Consider the following 22052-nt stretch of genomic DNA (forward strand, 5'->3'; position numbering starts at 1 on the left):
ATGCTGCGGGATTTCCTTTCGTAGATGCTAACGAACTTGTTCCAATATCATATATTTATTGGTTCCAGAATATTTTCACGATGGGAAAGAGCAAATCTCTCAAAGACTTGGATGAATTTGCGGTATATGGATCCCTTTCAGACGCCTGTGGGGGAGAATCAGATATAAATATTCAATACGATGGCAACCTACTGGTGGATACTTTGCATCCTCAAAGAAGTGGATCGAACTGGCACCTTTGGTTCCCTAAAGGTAACCGATCTGTCGGAAGTGGCGGGAAGGGCCGTATAGCTTGTATTCAACACACGACTCATCCAGTGGAATGAAATTATTTCATCAAGACGCTAAAGGTATTCTATTGTAATATAAAATGAACTTGAGAGAGAGAGAGAGAGAGAGAGAGAGAGAGAGAGAGAGAGAGAGAGAGAGAGAGAGAGAGAGAGAGAGAGAGAGAGAGAGAGAGAGAGAGAGAGAGAGAGAGAGAGAGAGAGAGAGAGAGCGAGAGAGAGAGAGAGAGAGAGAGAGAGAGAGAGAGAGAGAGAGAGAGAGAGAGAGAGAGAGAGAGAGAGAGAGAGAGAGAGAGAGAGAGAGAGAGAGAGAGAGAAAGTACTGCCGCCTGGATGTCCTCTCACTTCTTCCCGATGGACTCCGTCACGCTGTCTAATGTTATGGAGACCGCTTGGTATATAACATTCCAACCCGTTCTCGCACATTCGTAAAGTCAATATTGACTTATTAGCTACGTGCATAGGTGATATACTAAACATAATAGATACCCTTAAAAAGATTCATAGAAAACACCGACCTTACCTAACCTTGTTAGTATCTTAAGATAAGCATCTTATTGCTTCGTAATTACAATTATTACGTAACCTATACCTATTATAGGTTAGGTAATAATTGTAATTACGAAGCAATAAGATGCTTATCTTAACATACTAACAAGGTTAGGTAAGGTCGGTGTTTTCTATGAATCTTTTTAAGGGTATCTATTATGTTAAGTATGTCACCTATGCACATATTTAATAAGTCAATATTGACTTATTAAATTTGCGAGAACGGGTTGCAACATTCCGGATTAACTAGTCATATGAAGACCACAGAGATGTTTGTACTGTCAAGTGCAAATACCAACACTTGGCCCGATTTTGCCGCGTAAGACCAATGTTAAAGTGAGAAGTTGAGAACTGTGTAGTCACCCCGCACATGTGCACTCAGAACTGTGTAGTCACCCCGCACATGTGCACTCAGAACTGTGTAGTCACCCCGCACATGTGCACTCAGAACTGTGCAGTCACCCCGCACATGTGCACTCAGAACTGTGCAGTCACCCCGCACATGTGCACTCAGAACTGTGTAGTCACCCCGCACATGTGCACTCAGAACTGTGCAGTCACCCGGCACATGTGCACTCAGAACTGTGTAGTCACCCCGCACATGTGCACTCAGAACTGTGCAGTCACCCCGCACATGTGCACTCAGAACTGTGTAGTCACCCCGCACATGTGCACTCAGAACTGTGCAGTCACCCCGCACATGTGCACTCAGAACTGTGCAGTCACCCCGCACATGTGCACTCAGAACTGTGCAGTCACCCGGCACATGTGCACTCAGAACTGTGTAGTCACCCCGCACATGTGCACTCAGAACTGTGTAGTCACCCCGCACATGTGCACTCAGAACTGTGCAGTCACCCGGCACATGTGCACTCAGAACTGTGTAGTCACCCCGCACATGTGCACTCAGAACTGTGCAGTCACCCGGCACATGTGCACTCAGAACTGTGTAGTCACCCCGCACATGTGCACTCAGAACTGTGTAGTCACCCCGCACATGTGCACTCAGAACTGTGCAGTCACCCCGCACATGTGCACTCAGAACTGTGTAGTCACCCCGCACATGTGCACTCAGAACTGTGTAGTCACCCCGCACATGTGCACTCAGAACTGTGTAGTCACCCCGCACATGTGCACTCAGAACTGTGCAGTCACCCCGCACATGTGCACTCAGAACTGTGCAGTCACCCCGCACATGTGCACTCAGAACTGTGTAGTCACCCCGCACATGTGCACTCAGAACTGTGTAGTCACCCCGCACATGTGCACTCAGAACTGTGTAGTCACCCCGCACATGTGCACTCAGAACTGTGTAGTCACCCCGCACATGTGCACTCAGAACTGTGTAGTCACCCCGCACATGTGCACTCAGAACTGTGCAGTCACCCCGCACATGTGCACTCAGAACTGTGCAGTCACCCCGCACATGTGCACTCAGAACTGTGTAGTCACCCCGCACATGTGCACTCAGAACTGTGCAGTCACCCCGCACATGTGCACTCAGAACTGTGCAGTCACCCCGCACATGTGCACTCAGAACTGTGTAGTCACCCCGCACATGTGCACTCAGAACTGTGCAGTCACCCCGCACATGTGCACTCAGAACTGTGCAGTCACCCGGCACATGTGCGCTCAGAACGAAACAAAGTTAGGCTGCGTTATTCTCAGTCCCCCGAGGAGTTGCACCGATTTCCAGATGTCGTCTACCCTATGATGGTTGCGACATCTATATCCCTCTGAGATTGATTGATTGATGAACATTAAGCCACCCAAAAGGTGGCACGGGCATGAATAGCCCGTAAGTGGTGGTCCTTTTGAGCCATTACCAGTATCAAGAGCTGATACTGGAGATCTGTGGAGGTGCGACTGCACACTGCGTGACGCCAGATGTCTCCCGTCTCCCTCTGAGCTTCAGGTCAGGCATTTGAACCACAACTACACATGGGGTTCAAGATTCCCTATTTGCAATATATATATATCTGTCGCCCAACATGCTGATTCTTCCACCGGATTTGTATGTGTTAATCTCATCGCTTTACTCCAGTCCCAATTTTTATCATTTCCAGAGTTGGAATGAACGCCATATGGGGGCCAACATATCCAATCATATGGAAGAACTCTATGGCCACGTGGATAAAGGAGAGCAGCTTGAACAAATCCACAAGGGCCGTGACGAGGATTCGAACCTACGTCCGAGAGCATCCCAGACGCTGCCTTAATTGAGCTCTGAACATCCCAGAAGAATACTTCTGGGATGCTCTCGGACGTAGGTTCGAATCCGCGTCACGCCCTTGTGGATTTGTTCATTTGATGCATCAGGCTATTATGATTTCTGTGTGTAGTGAGAGCAGATCGTTTATTTGACATACTGGACAACCCACTAATTTCCACATACAGTCTTCAAGGCCATAGATCTGTCAATATGTTCCCCTGTGACATGAAAACACATTGCTACATGTACATGATCTACAAGACAGTGGACCAGTACTGTCCACTCATGTCCCATACGGTCCGGGTGTCCACCGGTGCTACACCCGTCTCCCAGATGACGCTGGAGCTCAATGCCCACATTTTAAGGTGGTTACTGTACTGTGAACTGAAGCCCACGTCTTCCAAAATGTAAATACGGACGTAGAGTGTTTTTTTTTACACTTCATATATATTTGTGCTGCAGGAATAGTGCCCGTTGCTAACAGGTGCAACGGCTTGCAAAGCTTTCAGTAATGGAACGTTTCTATTGGGCACGTCGCGATAACGAGTTCTTCAAGTCTGAATACTGTACATCTTCTGTCCACTATTCATTCTTCGACATCCATTATACCTGCTCCGGAAGAGAGTGTGAAACATATCATAACGTTACATATATCACCACCCACTAGCTCTCAACATCGCCATAGAGACAGTGATCAACCCAGGAGAGGCTGCAAGTTTGTTACTAACTCTGCGAATAAATCCCTCTTCCTATCATCAAGACCGCTGTCGACAGGACCCCCAAGAGGATTCCTCCTCTCGCGGTGGGAAGGTTCACACTGTACCTTATCCACTGCATCAATTGCAAGCAACGCCTCGAACGAGTATCGAGACAGCTCCCGACTGAGACAATATCCCATGATACAACACTTGGATATATGGTAAAAGGGTGTGTGTGTGTGTTCCCTAAGGCGTGGAGTGATGCGACGGTTCTCACCCTCGACACACCGGGTGAAAATCGAACGATTCCGTGTAACTTGCGCCTTGTCGCCCGGACTTCTTCCTGGGGGCAGGTTGTGTGAACAAAATGGTAAACACGGAGTGGATAAACCTGGAGTTCTCTTGTGGGACCCGGACGTTCATCCCAAGACCCCGTACATCAAGCCAGCATCCACTTAACCGCACCTCAATCACTGTCCTCCTGGTCGAGCTGGAACTTGCTTTGAGCTTGCGATGCTGGCGGAGGCGTTGAAGAAAGGGTCTAACTTCACTACCATGGGTAGTGAAAGTGCTACGGAAGGTCCGGGCAGCAGGCCATGGTAGTGGAGGAGTCAGAGGAAGGCCGGGCAGCAGGCCATGGTAGTGGAGGAGTCAGAGGAAGGCCGGGCAGCAGGCCATGGTAGTGGAGGAGTCAGAGGAAGGCCGGGCAGCAGGCCATGGTAGTGGAGGAGTCAGAGGAAGGCCGGGCAGCAGGCCATGGTAGAGGAGACGTCAGAGGAAGGCCAGGCAGCAGGCCATGGTAGAGGAGACGTCAGAGGAAGGCCAGGCAGCAGGCCATGGTAGGGTTCACGGTCTGCGGGCCGCGTAAGGAGGCAGCGGGCGGAACTAACGTGAAAATGGTCGCCTCCTCTGCTGTCTCTTTAATACCAACTTGGCTGCCGACTGTGGTTATTGCAGCGTCTGTCTCTAATTTAGAACCTTTTCATCCCTTCGCCGTGTTGGCATGTGTGTGTGCCCCCCCCTCTCTGGCTGGAGGGGGGGATGTGCCCCCCTCTCTAGCTGGAAGGGGGGATGTGCCCCCCCCCCTCTCTGGCTGGAAGGGGGGATGTGCCCCCCTCTCTGGCTGGAGGGGGGGATGTGCCCCCCCTCTCTAGCTGGAAGGGGGGATGTGCCCCCCCTCTCTGGCTGGAAGGGGGGATGTGCCCCCCTCTCTGGCTGGAAGGGGGGGGGGGTGTGCCCCCCTCTCTGGCTGGAAGAGGGATGTGCCCCCCTCTCTGGCTGGAAGGGGGGGGATGTGCCCCCCTCTCTGGCTGGAAGGGGGATGTGCCCCCCTCTCTGGCTGGGGGAGGGGTGTGCCCCCTTCAGTGGCTGGACAGGGGGGGGGGGATAATTGTGCAGACTTACTAATTTTTATTTGGAAAGAAACCTAGTACTCCATAATTGAGAATTCTAACCAATAACGGAATAAGATACCCAACGATGCTCATCGTAAGATAATACGCATGGCGGTCGTCGTAATTAGGATACACCTTTGGTGGTCATCGTAAGATACACCTTTGGAGGTGGAGATAAGATACACACCAGAACACTTAAGACTGACAAGGTGTAGATGCGCAAGACGAACGTAGCTAATTTATAGCTGGTCCCCCCCCACTTTTGTTTTCCCCGAGCGGACCAGCATATTTTAACGTGACATTGAGCTTCGCTGTCGGTGTCACCCCTAGTGTGTCACTCTTAGTGTCACCTTAGGGGGTCTCCGCCCCCGTGGTGAGGAGCCGAAGCTGCAGCGTGGCGCCTGAGACCCTTGGCGCCAACACCAGCATCACCCTCTAGATAAACAACTAAGATTTATATATATATATATATATATATATATATATATATATTTATATATATGTAAATCCCTTAATTATACATATATACTAATATAACTATATATATCATCATAATATTTGGCCAACGATGACAAGATAACCTGCTTAAGATGGCGTCGAAATAGAGTGAATTGACTAGCTACAGCGGCAGGATAGCAGCAGGAACAACAACAGCAGCAGCAGCAGCAGCAGTAGCAGCAGCAGCAGCAGCAGCAGGAGAAGCAGCAGCAGCCGCAGTAGTAGCAGCAGCAGGAGAAGCAGCAGCAGCACCAGCAGCAGTAGCAGCAGGAGAAGGAGAAGCAGCAGCAGCCGCAGCAGTAGCAGCAGCAGCAGCAGGAGAAGCAGCAGCAGCACCAGCAGTAGTAGCAGCAGCAGCAGCAGGAGAAGCAGCAGCAGCAGCAGCAGGCGCAGCACTTACAGCAGGAGTAGGTAGCAAGCACTCTGGGTCAGCACCGTCCACTTGTCGCGGGCAATTAGCGCATCAGCAAGAGTGGCGCGGCGCGCGATTGGTGGGTGAGAGAGCGTAACCCACACTCTCCCCGGGAGATGCCACCTAGATAACCAGGGGTAAATGCCATCCTGATGAAAATCCTTTTGGAGTGGGTCGAGAGGCCAAGCTTAGCTGCTGATGTGTGGGAAACAGGAGGGCCCGTCGGCCAGATGAAGACAAGGGGTAGCGAGAGGAGGAATCCAGTCGAAGACAAAATGTTATTTTCAAAATCCAGTTAGGCTACAGGGTGTGATCTGAGTGTGGGTTCCAGGGTGTGGTCTGAGTGTGGGTTCCAGGGTGTGGTCTGAGTGTAGCTTCCAGGGTGTGGTCTGAGTGTGGGTTCTATGGTGTTGTCTGAGTTTGGGTTCCAAGACCCCTGGCCGGCCCCTGATCTCTCTTCAGGTCCTCTTGGGGACTTGACCCCTTAAAGAGGACCTGGTCGGGGTGTAAGGGATGCTTACCCCCCCTTTTCTGTCTTACAACTAAGCAACGAACACAAACAAGGAATAATACGAGCCAACATGACGAGGTGAGGCTAAATTAATCCTGGCAACACAACTGTTACTGAAGGCTAATAATCATTAAATATATTATCTTGACTTTTTCCTTAGAAATAAGAAGTACAGAATTTTATATTAAACACCACAACACCACAATACAACTACCACGACAACACCACTTATAACACACTACCACAACACCGCCACAAACACGGGGGAGTGAACTCACACGCGTCAGTGTTTCCAGGAGATGTAAAGCTAATGAGAAATGTAAAAATAGAGAACGACTGAAGGAAGTTACAGGAAGACCTCGAATAACTTCAGGAGTGGGGCGGATAAGTGGTTGCTGGAATTCAATCCCAACAAATGTTTGATGATGAAGATGGGAAAGGGAGCAAGAGAGATCAGGAGGTATCTACACCATAAGGGATAAAGAGAAAGATTTAGGAATGGATATAATTCCACATCAGCAGAATATGGGACGCTGGCAGACATATGAACAACATTTAGAAACCTAAATCAGGACTCCTTCGATGTAATATCTACACAACATACGTTAGACCAATACTGGAATATGCAACACCGGCGTGGAATCCGCAACTTATGAAGCATACAACTATAATTAAAAAGTAAATAGGTTTGCAACAAGACTGGTGCCAGAGCTAAAAGGGTTAAACTATGAGGAGAGGCTAACGAAGCAAGATCTTACAACTCAAGGTGGACAAGGATATAATCTTTTAAACTGGGAGAATATATCATAAGTGGACAAAAATGGAAGCTGGAAATACAAACGAATCGAAGAAATGTAATGAAATACTTATACCCTGTACGGAAGGTCAACAAGTGGAATGCACTGAAAAAGCAAGTTGTAGAAGCCACCTCTATCCATAACTTTAAGGTCAGATTCAACAAGGAATTCGATCATTAGGGCAATTTAAGTTATAAGGCAATAGGATATAACAAGACAAGTAGGCGGATCATAGAGCTAGAACCTCACTCCACCACACACACTAATCTATAACTTCTGATAGAAAACTGTTAGGGACAAATCTGAAGCCTGAGCCAAAACTTGACTAAAATACCTTGTGATAAAATTTGCATACCATCGTGAACATGTATAGTTGATTAAGAGTGAGTCGTGGTTCAATTGCAGATGTTGCAAAGAGAAAGGTGCATGTAAAGTTAGTATTGAACACATGCTAAATTAAGATGGTTATCACAATGATAACTAGACGCATGTTAACTTGCCAGGTTAGGCTATTGATTAATTTGAGTTAATAGGATTGGGTAGGAGTGTGAATTCTAATCTATAATTAGTATTAATAGTTTGCTCAAACAAATCTCAAGAAGGTTTTGATGAATAATATGGTTTAGGGTGTAAGTTTTTATTTACATAAATTATAAAGAATTAGCTTATTGAAAGTACTCTATGGATTAGGCTATTGTAAGTACTCTATGGGTTAGGCTATTGTAAGTATTCTATGGGTTAGGCTATTGTAAGTACTCTATGGGTTAGGCTATTGTAAGTACTCTATGGGTTAGGCTATTGTAAGTACTCTATGGGTTAGTACTCTATGGATTAGGCTATTGTAAGTACTCTATGGGTTAGGCTATTGTAAGTACTCTATGGGTTAGGCTATTGTAAGTACTCTATGGGTTAGTACTCTATGGATTAGGCTATTGTAAGTACTCTATGGGTTAGGCTATTGTAAGTACTCTATGGGTTAGTACTCCATGGATTAGACTATTGTAAGTACTCTATGGGTTAGGCTATTGTAAGTACTCTATGGGTTAGGCTATTGTAAGTACTCTATGGGTTAGTACTCTATGGATTAGGCTATTGTAAGTACTCTATGGATTAGGCTATTGTAAGTACTCTATGGGTTAGGCTATTGTAAGTACTCTATGGGTTAGTACTCTATGGATTAGGCTATTGTAAGTACTCTATAGATTAGGCTATTGTAAGTACTCTATGGATTAGGCTATTGTAAGTACTCTATGGGTTAGTACTCTATGGATTAGGCTATTGTAAGTACTCTATAGATTAGGCTATTGTAAGTACTCTATGGATTAGGCTATTGTAAGTACTCTATGGGTTAGTACTCTATGGATTAGGCTATTGTAAGTACTCTATGGGTTAGTACTCTATGGATTAGGCTATTGTAAGTACTCTATGGGTTAGTACTCTATGGATTAGGCTATTGTAAGTACTCTATAGGTTAGTACTCTATGGATTAGGCTATTGAAAGTACTCTATGGGTTAGTACTCTATGGATTAGGCTATTGAAAGTACTCTATGGGTTAGTACTCTATGGATTAGGCTATTGTAAGTACTCTATAGATTAGGCTATTGTAAGTACTCTATGGATTAGGCTATTGTAAGTACTCTATGGGTTAGTACTCTATGGATTAGGCTATTGTAAGTACTCTATGGGTTAGTACTCTATGGATTAGGCTATTGTAAGTACTCTATGGGTTAGTACTCTATGGATTAGGCTATTGTAAGTACTCTATAGGTTAGTACTCTATGGATTAGGCTATTGAAAGTACTCTATGGGTTAGTACTCTATGGATTAGGCTATTGTAAGTACTCTATGGGTTAGGCTATTGTAAGTACTCTATGGGTTAGTACTCCATGGATTAGACTATTGTAAGTACTCTATGGGTTAGGCTATTGTAAGTACTCTATGGGTTAGGCTATTGTAAGTACTCTATGGGTTAGTACTCTATGGATTAGGCTATTGTAAGTACTCTATGGATTAGGCTATTGTAAGTACTCTATGGGTTAGGCTATTGTAAGTACTCTATGGGTTAGTACTCTATGGATTAGGCTATTGTAAGTACTCTATAGATTAGGCTATTGTAAGTACTCTATGGATTAGGCTATTGTAAGTACTCTATGGGTTAGTACTCTATGGATTAGGCTATTGTAAGTACTCTATAGATTAGGCTATTGTAAGTACTCTATGGATTAGGCTATTGTAAGTACTCTATGGGTTAGTACTCTATGGATTAGGCTATTGTAAGTACTCTATGGGTTAGTACTCTATGGATTAGGCTATTGTAAGTACTCTATGGGTTAGTACTCTATGGATTAGGCTATTGTAAGTACTCTATAGGTTAGTACTCTATGGATTAGGCTATTGAAAGTACTCTATGGGTTAGTACTCTATGGATTAGGCTATTGAAAGTACTCTATGGGTTAGTACTCTATTTTACATTTCCACAAGCCGGTGGTGATGCAAATAAGTAACACATTGCTGCACCAGGTGATGTTGTCATCTTTGTTTAATGTACTCTAAAAGTACATAAAAGTACATTTGTGGAGCTTAATTACTGTAGGGATAATATATAATTATGTAAAGAAGGCCCCAAATTGTGGAGACTTACAGTAATTAGGGGAAAATGAAGTGTTATTGGAATTTGTTGGTGTAGGTTATCTTGAGGTTATCTTGAGATGATTTCGGGGCTTTAGTGTCCCCGCGGCCCGGTCCTCGACCAGGCCTCCACCCCCGGGTTATAATATGGAATATAATATACCAGGTTATAATATGGAATATATGGAAGGTGTCTTTGACTAGATAGTGGAGTTAATTGATATTGTATTTAAAGATAACTAGTGTATAATTGATGGTGTGTATTGTAGTTCAAGTTAACAGCACTAGTACTGAATTTTCTTATTGTTGGTTTTATTAATTAATGAGGAGGAAATTAAGAAGTGAGCTCTTGTTAACATGTAGTGTATAAAGAAATAATTAGTAATGTATTTCTTGTATAATTAATAAATTAAAGTGCTGCCACCTAATATATTGATTTTCATAGGTTAATTGTTTCTTATAGGGATTACTTGCCTTATAGGGATTACTTGTATTATAAGGATTACTTGATTTATACGTGTCTTACTCAACCGTTTCTGAATATCAGATTTGGGATCTTGTTGGCATTCTTTTAGAGTAAGATCTTACCACTTTTAACCTGTATTATAATCTTACTGTGTTAATGAAACTTGTTAATTTTTGCCTATACTATTACTGAATTTTACCACCAACACTCATAATGTAGAGAACCTTAATTATTAACTAAGATATTATTCAGCAATAGCCAGGATTGGGGGCCCCTGGGTCTGTAGGAAGGTAGTTATATCAGTACACTGTAACGTAACAGTATCATTAACACCTCTAGCACCCTAGCACCTCTATCACCCTAGCACCTCTAACTCCTCTAGCACCTCTAACACCACAACACAATAACACATACTGGTTCTAACAAGGTACACAATACTACTGACCCTTTACATTCAGTGCTAAAAACATACAACTAAATTTTTTTTTTAAAGAAAACGAGGTTAAAGAAATCCTAATATGCTAATGAGCTTTAGCTTTGCATTTGAGTGATGAGTGCAATATGTTGAAATACTTTAGAAAAAAAAGAGCGAGGGAGAAGGCAAGTTAAATAAGCTTAAATTACTCACACTGGCTCAAATTAGTGAAATAAGCTTAAATCGGATTCTAATCAATAGGGATAAAATGGGGAGACAAAAATAAAATGAGGGGGAGTCTGAACCCTTCGCATCATTACAAGGAGATTTGGAACCCCTTCATCGGACTCCGATTCTCACTTGTTTAACGCAGCGGGGACGAGATTTAATCCTTTAAACATCGATTGAAACACGTCGAACATACTGACGAGTCCCTCATTGTTCGCGGCCGTCATTACTGGCTCCCGTACAACTTATGTGGAAATAATTGTTCCTTTATGGCTGTTACTTGTTCCCGAGTTGAGCAGTAGACCCAGAGACGCCTGGCCACAGACGTCGGGCCAGAGACGCCTGGCCAGAGACGCCTGGCCACAGACGTCGGGCCAGAGACGCCTGGCCAGAGACGCCTGGCCAGAGATGCCGGGCCAGAGACGCCTGGCCAGAGACGCCGGCGTCCTCTTCCCACCCCAGGCGCCAGAAAGGTCCAGAAAGATGACTGGAAATACCTCGACTGTCTAGGCGAGTGGCACGGGGAATGGAACTTGGTAACGGAACCCTCTGGGGACTGGAACGTTGGTCAGCGGGAGTTTGTCCCTGGGCAGGATCACGGGTGTACCGCAGATGGAGTGGAGCCTTTATCTCCTCCACGTAATTGTCTCCGAACCCCCTTCACACGGTGTTCCAGCGAGTGTAATCCTTCAGCAGACAGCCAGAGGCACGTCACTCCCGCACTCTCCTGGTCACTCCAGCTCTCCCCCGGACCTCTTTGTTCTTATTGATGACACAATCCAACACAATTACGGGCTCACCGTAGCCGGTGCTACATGGACTCTTCGTTCTGAGTAGCTGAATCTGAAACAACAACAACAATCAAAACAAGTTTCCAGGAGAATATATTTACACAATTATTGATGTTTTTTGTAATGTATTTGTTTGATGACGTTTTGAGTAGTTTATTTATTTATTTATATATACAGGGAGCCGGTCGGCCGAGCGGACAGCACGCGGGACTTGTGATCCTGTGGTCCTGGGTTCGATCCCAGGCGCCGGCGAGAAACAATGGGCAGAGTTTCTTTCACCCTATGCCCCTGTTACCTAGCAGTAAAATAGGTACCTGGGGTGTTAGTCAGCTGTCACGGGCTGCTTCCTGGGGGTGGAGGCCTGGTCGAGAACCGGGCCGCGGGGACACTAAAAAAGCGCCGAAATCATCTCAAGATAACCACTCAAGATAACAGGAGTTCTTACATTTTTGTACAGCCATTAGGATGCATAGCGTTTAGGGGAGGTTCTTAATCCTAATTTTCACACACACATCCACAGGAAGCAGCCCGTAGCAGCTGTCTAACTCCCAGGTACCTATTTACTGCTAGACGAACAAAGAGCATCAAGGTGAAAACAACTCTGCCTATTTGTTTCCGCCTGCGCCAGGGTTCCAACCCGGACTCTTAGGACTACGAACCCCGAGCGCTGTCCACTCAGCCGTCAGGCCCCCCTGACACCCCCTTACTCACATATTCCCCACCAAAGGAGGCGTGTTGACCACCCTGCTACAGGTGACGGACCAAAGGGGGCGTGAACAGGTGGCATGAGGCCGCTGTCAACCCCATGCTTGATTGATTGACTCATTTGTTATGCACCCCATACCCATCCCATGGGCGGTGGATGGGGGGGGGGACTATGGCCAGCCTCGTCTCCTCCTCATACCAACCACTTCATAACCCACACTCACTACACTCCAAGGCTGCTAGAGGTGCTCAAGACGGGGTCTGGGGATGGTGAGGGAGGAGGGAGGGAGTCTGGGGATGGTGAGGGAGGAGGGAGGGAGTGTGAGGATGGTGAGGGAGGAGGGAGGGAGTGTGAGGATGGTGAGGGAGGGGCGCCTCATAAAAGGAAGGAGAGTTACAAGTAGCGTGGGAGAAAAGTTTGAATATATTGGACCAAAGTTAAGGAGATATTCAGCAAGCAAATTGAGGGTGGGAAAAGTCAAGAGAATAAAGAACAATAAGAGGAACGAGGAAGGGGCCCTCCCAGGAAGGAGAGAAGGGGGCCCTCCCAGGAAGGAGAGAAGGGGACCCCCTCCCAGGAAGAAGAGAAGGGGCCCTCCCAGGAAGGAAGGAAGGGGCCCTCCCAGGAAGGAAAGAAGGGGCCCTCCCAGGAAGAAGAGAAGGGGGCCCTCCCAGTAAGGAAAGAAGGGTCCCTCCCAGGAAGAAGAGAAGGGGGCCCTCCCAGTAAGGAAAGAAGGGGCCCTCCCAGGAAGGAAAGAAAGGGCCCTTCCAGGAAGGAGGGCCCAAGGAAGCTTGCAACAGCAACATACCACAAAGAGATTATCCCTGAACTCAGGGACAAAACACAAGCCACAACGCAGTCCATAACGAATACAATCACAGATGAAGAAAGATTAAAACCATCCCGTAGAATCAAAGGAGCCAAGACTCTCCCCATTGTTTGACGGACAGTGAGTGTCTTAGGTTGAATAAAAAGAACCCCAGGAAGCAATACCCGGAGCACAGAAGAGCGGCAGAGAAGCAGTATGAGAGTGACAGAGCAGCCAAAGCCAAGGACCAGGAGCCAGATTCATGAAAGGACTTACGCAAGCACTTACGAACCTGTACATCTTTTCTCAATCTTTGGCGGCTTTGTTTCCAATTATTAAACAGTTAATGAGCTCCGAAGCACCAGGAGGCTGTTTATAACAATAACAACAGTTAATTGGCAAGTTTTCATGCTTGTAAACTGTTTAATAAATGTAACCAAAGCCGTCAAAGATTAAGGGAAGATGTACACGTTCGTAAGTATTTGCGTAACTGCTTTCGTGAATCTGGCCCCAGCCCCCTAACTATCCTACACCAACGTCATAAAGAAGCTGAACGTGATGAACAGGTCGTGAGGCTACTCAAAAGATCGGAAAGTCTTCGTAACGAAAAACTCGATGAATTTAATACAAGTTTTGAGGAGTGTGGCAGAGAGACCTGCCACTTGAACTAAGTGCCAGGTGAGAACACTCACACCTCGACATGGAGGTTATCTTGAGGTTATCTTGAGATGATTTCGGGGCTTAGCGTCCTCCCGCGGCCCAGTTCTCGACCAGGCCTCCTTTTTGTTACAACCCCCACCCCCCCAGGAAGCAGCCCGTAGCAGCTGTCTAACTCCCAGGTACCTATTTACTGCTAGGTGAACAGGGACATTAGGGTGAAAGAAACTCTGCCCATTTATTTCCGCCTCCGCCGGGGATCGAACCCAGAACCCTAGGACTACGAATTCCGAAAGCTGTTCTCGGTATGTTGAGGTGTATGTTGGTATATGTTGGTTGGTGTATGAGGTATGTTGGCAGCTGAATCAACAACAACAACAACAACAACGAATTCTTACATCTTACCAACATTAATTGATACATGATTATATATCATGATTAATTTTGTTGAATTAGGCTGATGATTAATTTATTTTCATGATTTCAATCAATTTCTATGAATAGGGTTATCTTGAGATGATTTCGGGGCTTTAGTGTTCCCGTGGCCCGGTCCTCGACCAGGCCTCCACCCCCAGGAAGCAGCCCGTGACAGCTGACTAACACCCAGGTACCTATTTTACTGCTAGGTAACAGGGGCATAGGGTGAAAGAAACTCTGCCCATTGTCGAGATGTAGGGGAGTCGAGATTCACAATATCTGAGGGTAATTTGAGCCTAGGTTATCCACTTGAGTTGACTAATACCATGATTTCAAAACCTGCGTTGGAAAGACTGTCACTACTGTATTGGAAATGTATTCTGTTACTAATGTATTGGATATATTGTATCCTGTCACCACTGTATTGAAAAGAATGTCTCCTGTCACTACAGTACTGGAAAGACTCTATACTGGAGTTTCAAACTCTGTATGCAGGCGATGAGTCACAATAACGTGGCTGAAGTATATTGACCAGACCACACACTAGAAGGTGAAGGGACGACAGTCGTCCCTTCACCTTCTAGTGTGTGTGATCTGGTCAACAAACACTGTATGATTGTATTTTATACATCAAAACAAAATTACGAGTTACCAGGAGTAATTCCCCCACTAGGACGAGGGCCAGATCTGAAACTTTTTTTTTTTGAGATATATACAAGATTTGTTACATTCTTGTACTTGTTTGATACATAACTTGTTTCAAACATAACGAAGACTTAGTTTCTGTTACGTTTTGTACCCCAAAGGGGAAAGGTAGATTCAAACGGAGGATAGGAAGGGAGGATGGGGAGTGGATAGCTGGTGGAACAGCAAGAATTATAGACGAAGAAGGTGGATGAGAGGGGGAGAGACTTTAGGACTTCCTTTCACTAGGGATTTGTCGTTCGTCAATGTCGTGAAGGTGTCTTGAGGTAGTTATCACGTCGTCCTTGTGATTAAACTGCCGTTGTTTGGTAAGGTAAACTGTTGGTGCTGGATGCTGCCGTTGTTTCAGCAACGACGGCTGTTGTTTGTGGCTTTGAGCAGACAGCCACTGTAGGTGGAGGTCGGAGATCAGACAGTCACTGTAGGTGGAGGTCGGAGATCAGACAGTCACTGTAGGTGGAGGTCGGAGATCAGACAGTCACTGTAGGTGGAGGTCGGAGAGCAGACAGTCACTGTAGGTGGAGGTCGGAGATCAGACAGTCACTGTAGGTGGAGGTCGGAGAGCAGACAGTCACTGTAGGTGGAGGTCGTAGAGCAGACAGTCACTGTAGGTGGAGGTCGTAGAGCAGACAGTCACTGTAGGTGGAGGTCGGAGATCAGACAGTCACTGTAGGTGGAGGTCGGAGAGCAGACAGTCACTGTAGGTGGAGGTCGTAGAGCAGACAGTCACTGTAGGTGGAGGTCGGAGAGCAGACAGTCACTGTAGGTGGAGGTCGGAGATCAGACAGTCACTGTAGGTGGAGGTCAGAGAGCAGACAGTCACTGTAGGTGGAGGTCGGAGAGCAGACAGTCACTGTAGGTGGAGGTCGGAGAGCAGACAGTCACTGCAGGTGGAGGTCGTAGAGCAGACAGTCACTGTAGGTGGAGGGCGGAGAGCAGACAGTCACTGCAGGTGGAGGGCGGAGAGCAGACAGTCACTGTAGGTGGAGGTCGTAGAGCAGACAGTCACTGTAGGTGGAGGGCGGAGAGCAGACAGTCACTGCAGGTGAAGGTCGTAGAACAGTCAGTCACTGCAGGTGGAGGGCGGAGAGCAGACAGTCACTGCAGGTGGAGGTCGTAGAGCAGTCAGTCACTGCAGGTGAAGGTCGTAGAACAGTCAGTCACTGCAGGTGGAGGTCGTAGAGCAGTCAGTCACTGCAGGTGAAGGTCGTAGAGCAGTCAGTCACTGCAGGTGGAGGTCGTAGAGCAGACACCCACTGCAAGTAGATAAAAAGGAAGTGAGACGAATCGTATACTGCAGACCAGACGGCTGCTGACGCCATTTAGAGCGGTGAGGCAGGCAGCAGCAGGTGGCTCCAGGTGGCTCCAGGTGGCTCCAGGTGGCTCCAGGTGGCCCCAGGTGGCCACGGGTGGCCCCAGGTGGCCCCGGGTGGCCCCAGGTGGCTCCGGGTGGCCCCAGGTGGCTCCGGGTGGGCCCAGGTGGCCCCTGGTGGCCCCAGGTGGGCCACACACCGGGCCACCATCACCTGCAGTTGGACGACTCAAGCCAAGCTCTAGACAGGAGGAACTGACGGAGACTCGAAGTGTAGAGCCCCCCAGCTCCCTGAAGAGCGGGAGAGGACGCGGGCCCTCCACTGTAGAGCGCCAACACTTGTCACTCACTAGCCTAAGGGACGCACCCCATATTCTTCCTTTGCCACAACGTACAAACCACAGAGTGCTAACCTCACCAGAAACGTACTAACTCGAGCAACCCACCTAACCCAACCTATAGATGTATAGAAACTGCAGAGTTGTGTGAGTCCTCCTAGATTTCATAGCACTCTGTAATTTGGACGTTGGGGAGGGGCATAATGTACAAAAATGAGTGTTTTAGTAATTATAAGGAGACGTCGGTCCACACCGTGGTCCACACCCTGGTCCACAAGGCCCAGGGAGTGGCCCGGACAGGTGTGCCCATAGGTGTTAGCGACAGGTGTAACCAACACTGTCACCAAACCCCCTACCCCCCCCCCCCCCCACCACACCCCCGGGGATGGGGGGACGGGGGTGGTGTAGTCAATTCTTGTCTACCGTCTGGTCTACCGTTACATGTAAACAGATCCCACATTCGCCAAGCCCTTACGAAACCTGTGCATCTTTCCGGCTTGGTATACATATTGTAAACAGTTTACAAGGTGTGCAGCACGTGACAAGAGAGAGAGAGAGAGAGAGAGAGAGAGAGAGAGAGAGAGAGAGAGAGAGAGAGAGAGAGAGAGAGAGAGAGAGAGAGAGAGAGAGAGAGAGAGAGAGAGGATGATGATAGTGGAGAGAGAGGGAAGTATGAGAATATAAGGGATGGCGCCCATAGAATGAGGATAGAGGGGAATAAATAGTAGAGAAACTGAAGAAAGTGAGGAGAGTGAAGAGAGTGAGGGAAGTAAGGGGAGTGAGGAGAGAGTCAAGTGGACGAGGGGAAGCGAGTGGGGGGGGATAAGAATAAAAAGATCGGGGGGGGGGAGTAGGGGAATGGAATCGGTGGTTATCATGTGTGGTACACTTGTTCCCTCGTCCCCTCACTCCCCTCGTGGGCCGGCCCGTCGCTACATTCCCCTCGTCTGGGTTATTACGCTAGTACCCTCGCCGGCCTGCCAACCTCCGCTAGCCTCTACACTAACCCCCTCTACAACCCTTCCCCTCAGAGGGCTCGTCGCTGCTGCTGCTGCTGCCGTAGGAGGCCACGAAGGTGCCCTCACCTGGCGTCGTCCAGTGGGGCACCGCCACGTGCCAAAAGCCTGAGAGTGCCAAATGTGTGAATGCCAACACAAGTAGCCCCGCGGTTGGGGGCGCTCGCGGCGATCAATGGCGGGAACCAATCAGCGCCCGCCTCTGTCCTGCAGGGAGCCGCCCAGCCGGAAAATCGACCATTCAGGCGTGGGCTGGGCCGGTCTCTCCCTCTCCCCTCTCTCTCTCTCTCTCTCTCCCCTCTCTCAATGCCTGGCGCCTCACACGCCTCCCTCCCCTCGCTAGTGCCACTACTCCCGCGATGGTCCACGCCCCGGGCACCCACTACACGCACTCTCACACGCACTCTGTACGCACATACACATTCCGAGTCACGCACTCTTGCTGAAATATATCCACACTTCCCACTCACCAGATAACTGCACGCAGCGAGACATGATAAACCACGGAATATTAAAGACAAATGATAGCCAACAAAGATGCAAGTTCAAGAGGAGGTTATCTTGAGGTTATCTTGAGATGATTTTGGGGCTTAGCGTCCCCGCGGCCCGGTCCTCGACCAGGCCTCCTTTTTGTTACAAACACCCCCAAGGAAGCAGCCCGTAGCAGCTGTCTAAGTCCCAAGTACCTATTTTACTGCTAGGTAAATAGGCGCATCAGGGTGAAAGAACAGAAGGAGGAACAGAAGCACAAGAGAACACACACGTGAACAAGTAACACACAAGAACAACATGCATCAATAAGATCAAGATGAAATCATCAGGTTAAGAGAGAGAGAGAGAGAGAGAGAGAGAGAGAGAGAGAGAGAGAGGGGGGGGGGGGGGAGAGAGAGAGAGAGAGAGAGGGGGGGGGGGGGAGAGAGAGAGAGAGAGAGAGAGAGAGAGAGAGAGAGAGAGAGAGAGAGAGAGAGAGAGAGAGAGAGAGAGAGAGAGAGAGAGAGAGAGAGAGAGAGGGAGAGAGGGAGAGAGAGAGAGAGAGAGAGAGAGAGAGAGAGAGAGAGAGAGAGAGAGAGAGAGAGAGAGAGAGAGAGAGAGAGAGAGAGAGTCGAACTGGGATCAACAATAAATTATATCCACGACCTGAAAACTTCAGAATTACAATCACTGCCCAAAAAAATAGACAAATTATTCTAATAATTTAAAAAGAAATATGTTATCCAAATGTATCAATACAGGAATGTTGAATTAACTATAAAATAATTCACACATATTGAAGTAATTCAATTAATTATATATTAATAAACAATGTTATTGAGAAGGTAAACTATAAAATCTTTTATTAAGAAAATAAGCATAATATTATCAGCATTATTAAAAAAAAACTTTTTCTATATATTTTTGAACTCATCGTGGTTCAGTCGGTATGGTGCGTGTGTTTGGGGTGGGATATGAGGACAAGGAGCTGGGATATGAGGACAAGGAGCTGGGATATGAGGACAAGAAGCTGGGATATGAGGACAAGAAGCTGGGATATGAGGACAAGAAGCTGGGATATGAGGACAAGGAGCTGGAATATGAGGACAAGGAGCTGGGATATAAGGACAAGGAGCTGGGATATAAGGACAAGGAGCTGAGATATGAGAACAAGGAGCTGGAATATGAGGACAAGGAGCTGGGATATGAGGACAAGGAACTGGGATATGAGGACAAGGATTGGGATATGAGGACAAGAAGCTGGGATATGAGGACAAGGAGCTGGGATATGAGGACAAGGAACTGGGATATGAGGACAAGGATTGGGATATGAGGACAAGAAGCTGGGATATGAGGACAAGGAGCTGGGATATGAGGACAAGGAGCTGAGACATGAGGACAAGGAACAAGGGAACACTGCCCAAGTACTTCCTAGGTGTCACGGATGTAAAAACCAGGAAATTCCGTTTAACATAAGATATTACAAAGGTTAGAGGAACATATTATCGTCAGACTTTCCTCACAAGACTGAATATTCCTTTTTTTTCACACTCAACCAAAACCTAACTAGACTTTTACCATAAAATGTGAGTTCTCTTTACTTAACAGAAAAGTGAATAGTTTTTTTGCATTATATATGGCCCGACCGCGCAACGCTTTCTGTATATACGCCTCTAATGCCATACATGTAAACAAAACAAGACTTTTTAGTATTAAAAGTAAAATGATATCTTCCTGTTTGTGGGTCTTGTAGAGGACATTATGTAAACAGTTTCTAAATAAAGTGTCAGATGGTGGATTGCTTGATTGATCAGAGGCTAAGAGGCGGGGCTGAGGAGCCGGCACTCGACCCTGAAAGCACCTTGATGATATACAGGGCAAAGTGTGTGAGACAAAGACAGGGACACACTCAAACACTATATTTTGGACTGTAGTAGAATTGAGCCATTTAGAGATAAATCTAAACTCATGTTGTATGATATGGCAACCTATCTTATTACTAAGGATACAATACCTGAAATCCTTGCACTGTATCCATATTTCGATCCCAGGAGATAAACGACATCTGAGATTCAGAAACAAGTAGTGTATTGTGAAGACTAATAATAAACAGAAGCTCCCCTATGACTCTGTAATATCTCCATTGCTCAAACAATTATGTACTAGCGATAAGACCTACCATTAATGTATAATGATTTACTGTAAATATATAAAAAGAGAACATTCTTTGTAACTAACTGACATTGTAACTATAAGGTGTGAAGGATAGATGAAATTGTTTATGTAATAATCTCCGTTGAGGTCTGATGAACACCTTTTGTGCCCTCTGTAATGCTTTTTGCGCTACCGCTCACAGGATGAGTATGGGGTGCACAATAAACTAGCCGCCTCTGTGCCTTCTCCTATATGCATATTTCCCTTTGCGACTCTGAATAGTTTAATTTATGTTGAAGGATGGTGCACAGGGGATGAAATGATATGTTGACGAATATCGCACTTTAATTGCACATTAGGCTATCTGATGCTGCACATACATACGTGTGTGTGTGTATGTGTGTGTGTGTGTGTGTGTGTGTGTGTGTGTGTGTGTGTGTGTGTGTGTGTGTGTGTGTGTGTGTGTGTGTGTGTGTGTGTGCGTGCGTGCATGAGGTGTGTGCGTGCGTGAGGGAGTGTTTATATGTGCGCGCATCACTGAGCTTCAGAGTATTTACATTAATTGAATCCTCTTCTATATCCTGACTCTAATTCTCGATACCTCCCTCCCTCCCTCTCTCTAACTCTCCCTACCTCCCATTCCTCACTCCCTCTGTCCTGCCCCATTCCACCCTCTCCCTCTCCCTCTCCCTCTCTCTCCAGCCCATGCAACACACATTTAATTTAATCTCAGTGAATTACAGCCAGTTGAGCGAATTCGCGTTGTTCTACAGGGCTGACTAGTGAGGGCCCCCGTCGTCAGCCTCCACACAGCTGGCCAGGGACCCCGAGGGGCCCCGTCGCCACAGCTGGCCAGGGACCCCGAGGGGCCCCGTCGCCACAGATGGCCAGGGACCCAGAGGGCCACCGTCGCCACAGCTGGCCAGGGACCCCGAGGGCCACCGTTGCCACAGCTGGCCAGGGACCCCGAGGGCCACCGTCGCCACAGCTGGCCAGGGACCCCGAGGGCCACCGTCGCCACAGCTGGCCAGGGACCCCGAGGGCCACCGTCGCCACAGCTGGCCAGGGACCCCGAGGGCCACCGTCGCCACAGCTGGCCAGGGACCCCGAGGGCCACCGTCGCCACAGCTGGCCAGGGACCCCGAGGGCCACCGTCGCCACAGCTGGCCAGGGACCCAGAGAGCCTCCACCGCCACAGCTGGCCAATGACCATTCGCTGTCGACATGACGGACACCTCGCGCCATAGTTACGCCAGACCGAAGCTTATCCAGTTCCAGATCCTTGAGGGAGGTCAGGTGTTGAGATGAGGGAAGCCCGAGGATATGCCAGGTATACGAGAGCCAGGTATGAGGAAGACCCAGGTATGAGGGAGACCCAGGTATGAGGGAGACCCAGGTATGAGGGAGAGCCAGGTATGTGGAAGAGGCAGCACCTACGCCCTCAGCGCCTTTGCCCTCTCGCGGCGGACAGAGGATCCATTCCATGAGGAAGGGAAGGTTACCTTGCTTCCAGGGCTTAGCGTCCCCGCGGCCCGGTCGTCGACCAGGCCTCCTGGAAGGCCAACCTTGCTGGATGAAGAC

At 47.6% G+C, this 22052-nt stretch overlaps 2 protein-coding genes across 2 annotated transcripts in view; one reads left to right on the forward strand and one right to left on the reverse strand.

Annotated features, from left to right (window-relative positions):
• The first annotated feature begins 1206 nt into the window (after positions 1-1206).
• LOC138359067 (protein psiQ-like) lies at positions 1207-2550 on the forward strand. Its single transcript, XM_069317763.1, has one exon. It carries the CDS (start codon positions 1207-1209, stop codon positions 2548-2550), a length of 1344 nt encoding a protein of 447 aa, XP_069173864.1.
• A 7267-nt stretch (positions 2551-9817) lies between these two features.
• The window catches only part of LOC123748495 (uncharacterized protein DKFZp434B061), a 174232-nt gene continuing 161997 nt past the window's right edge, over positions 9818-22052 (reverse strand). The window contains exon 8 of the mRNA XM_069317765.1: positions 9818-11939. The gene's annotated coding sequence lies outside the window, so the exon portion shown is untranslated. The remainder of the gene's footprint in view (positions 11940-22052) is intronic.

The sequence above is a fragment of the Procambarus clarkii genome, chromosome 88 (assembly GCF_040958095.1).
Source record: "Procambarus clarkii isolate CNS0578487 chromosome 88, FALCON_Pclarkii_2.0, whole genome shotgun sequence".
Taxonomy (NCBI): Eukaryota; Metazoa; Arthropoda; class Malacostraca; order Decapoda; family Cambaridae; genus Procambarus; species Procambarus clarkii.

Bases quoted from the DNA above. Each gene is read 5' to 3' on its own strand.
- LOC138359067 (XM_069317763.1), top strand. From the start codon at position 1,207: ATGTGCACTCAGAACTGTGTAGTCACCCCGCACATGTGCACTCAGAAC.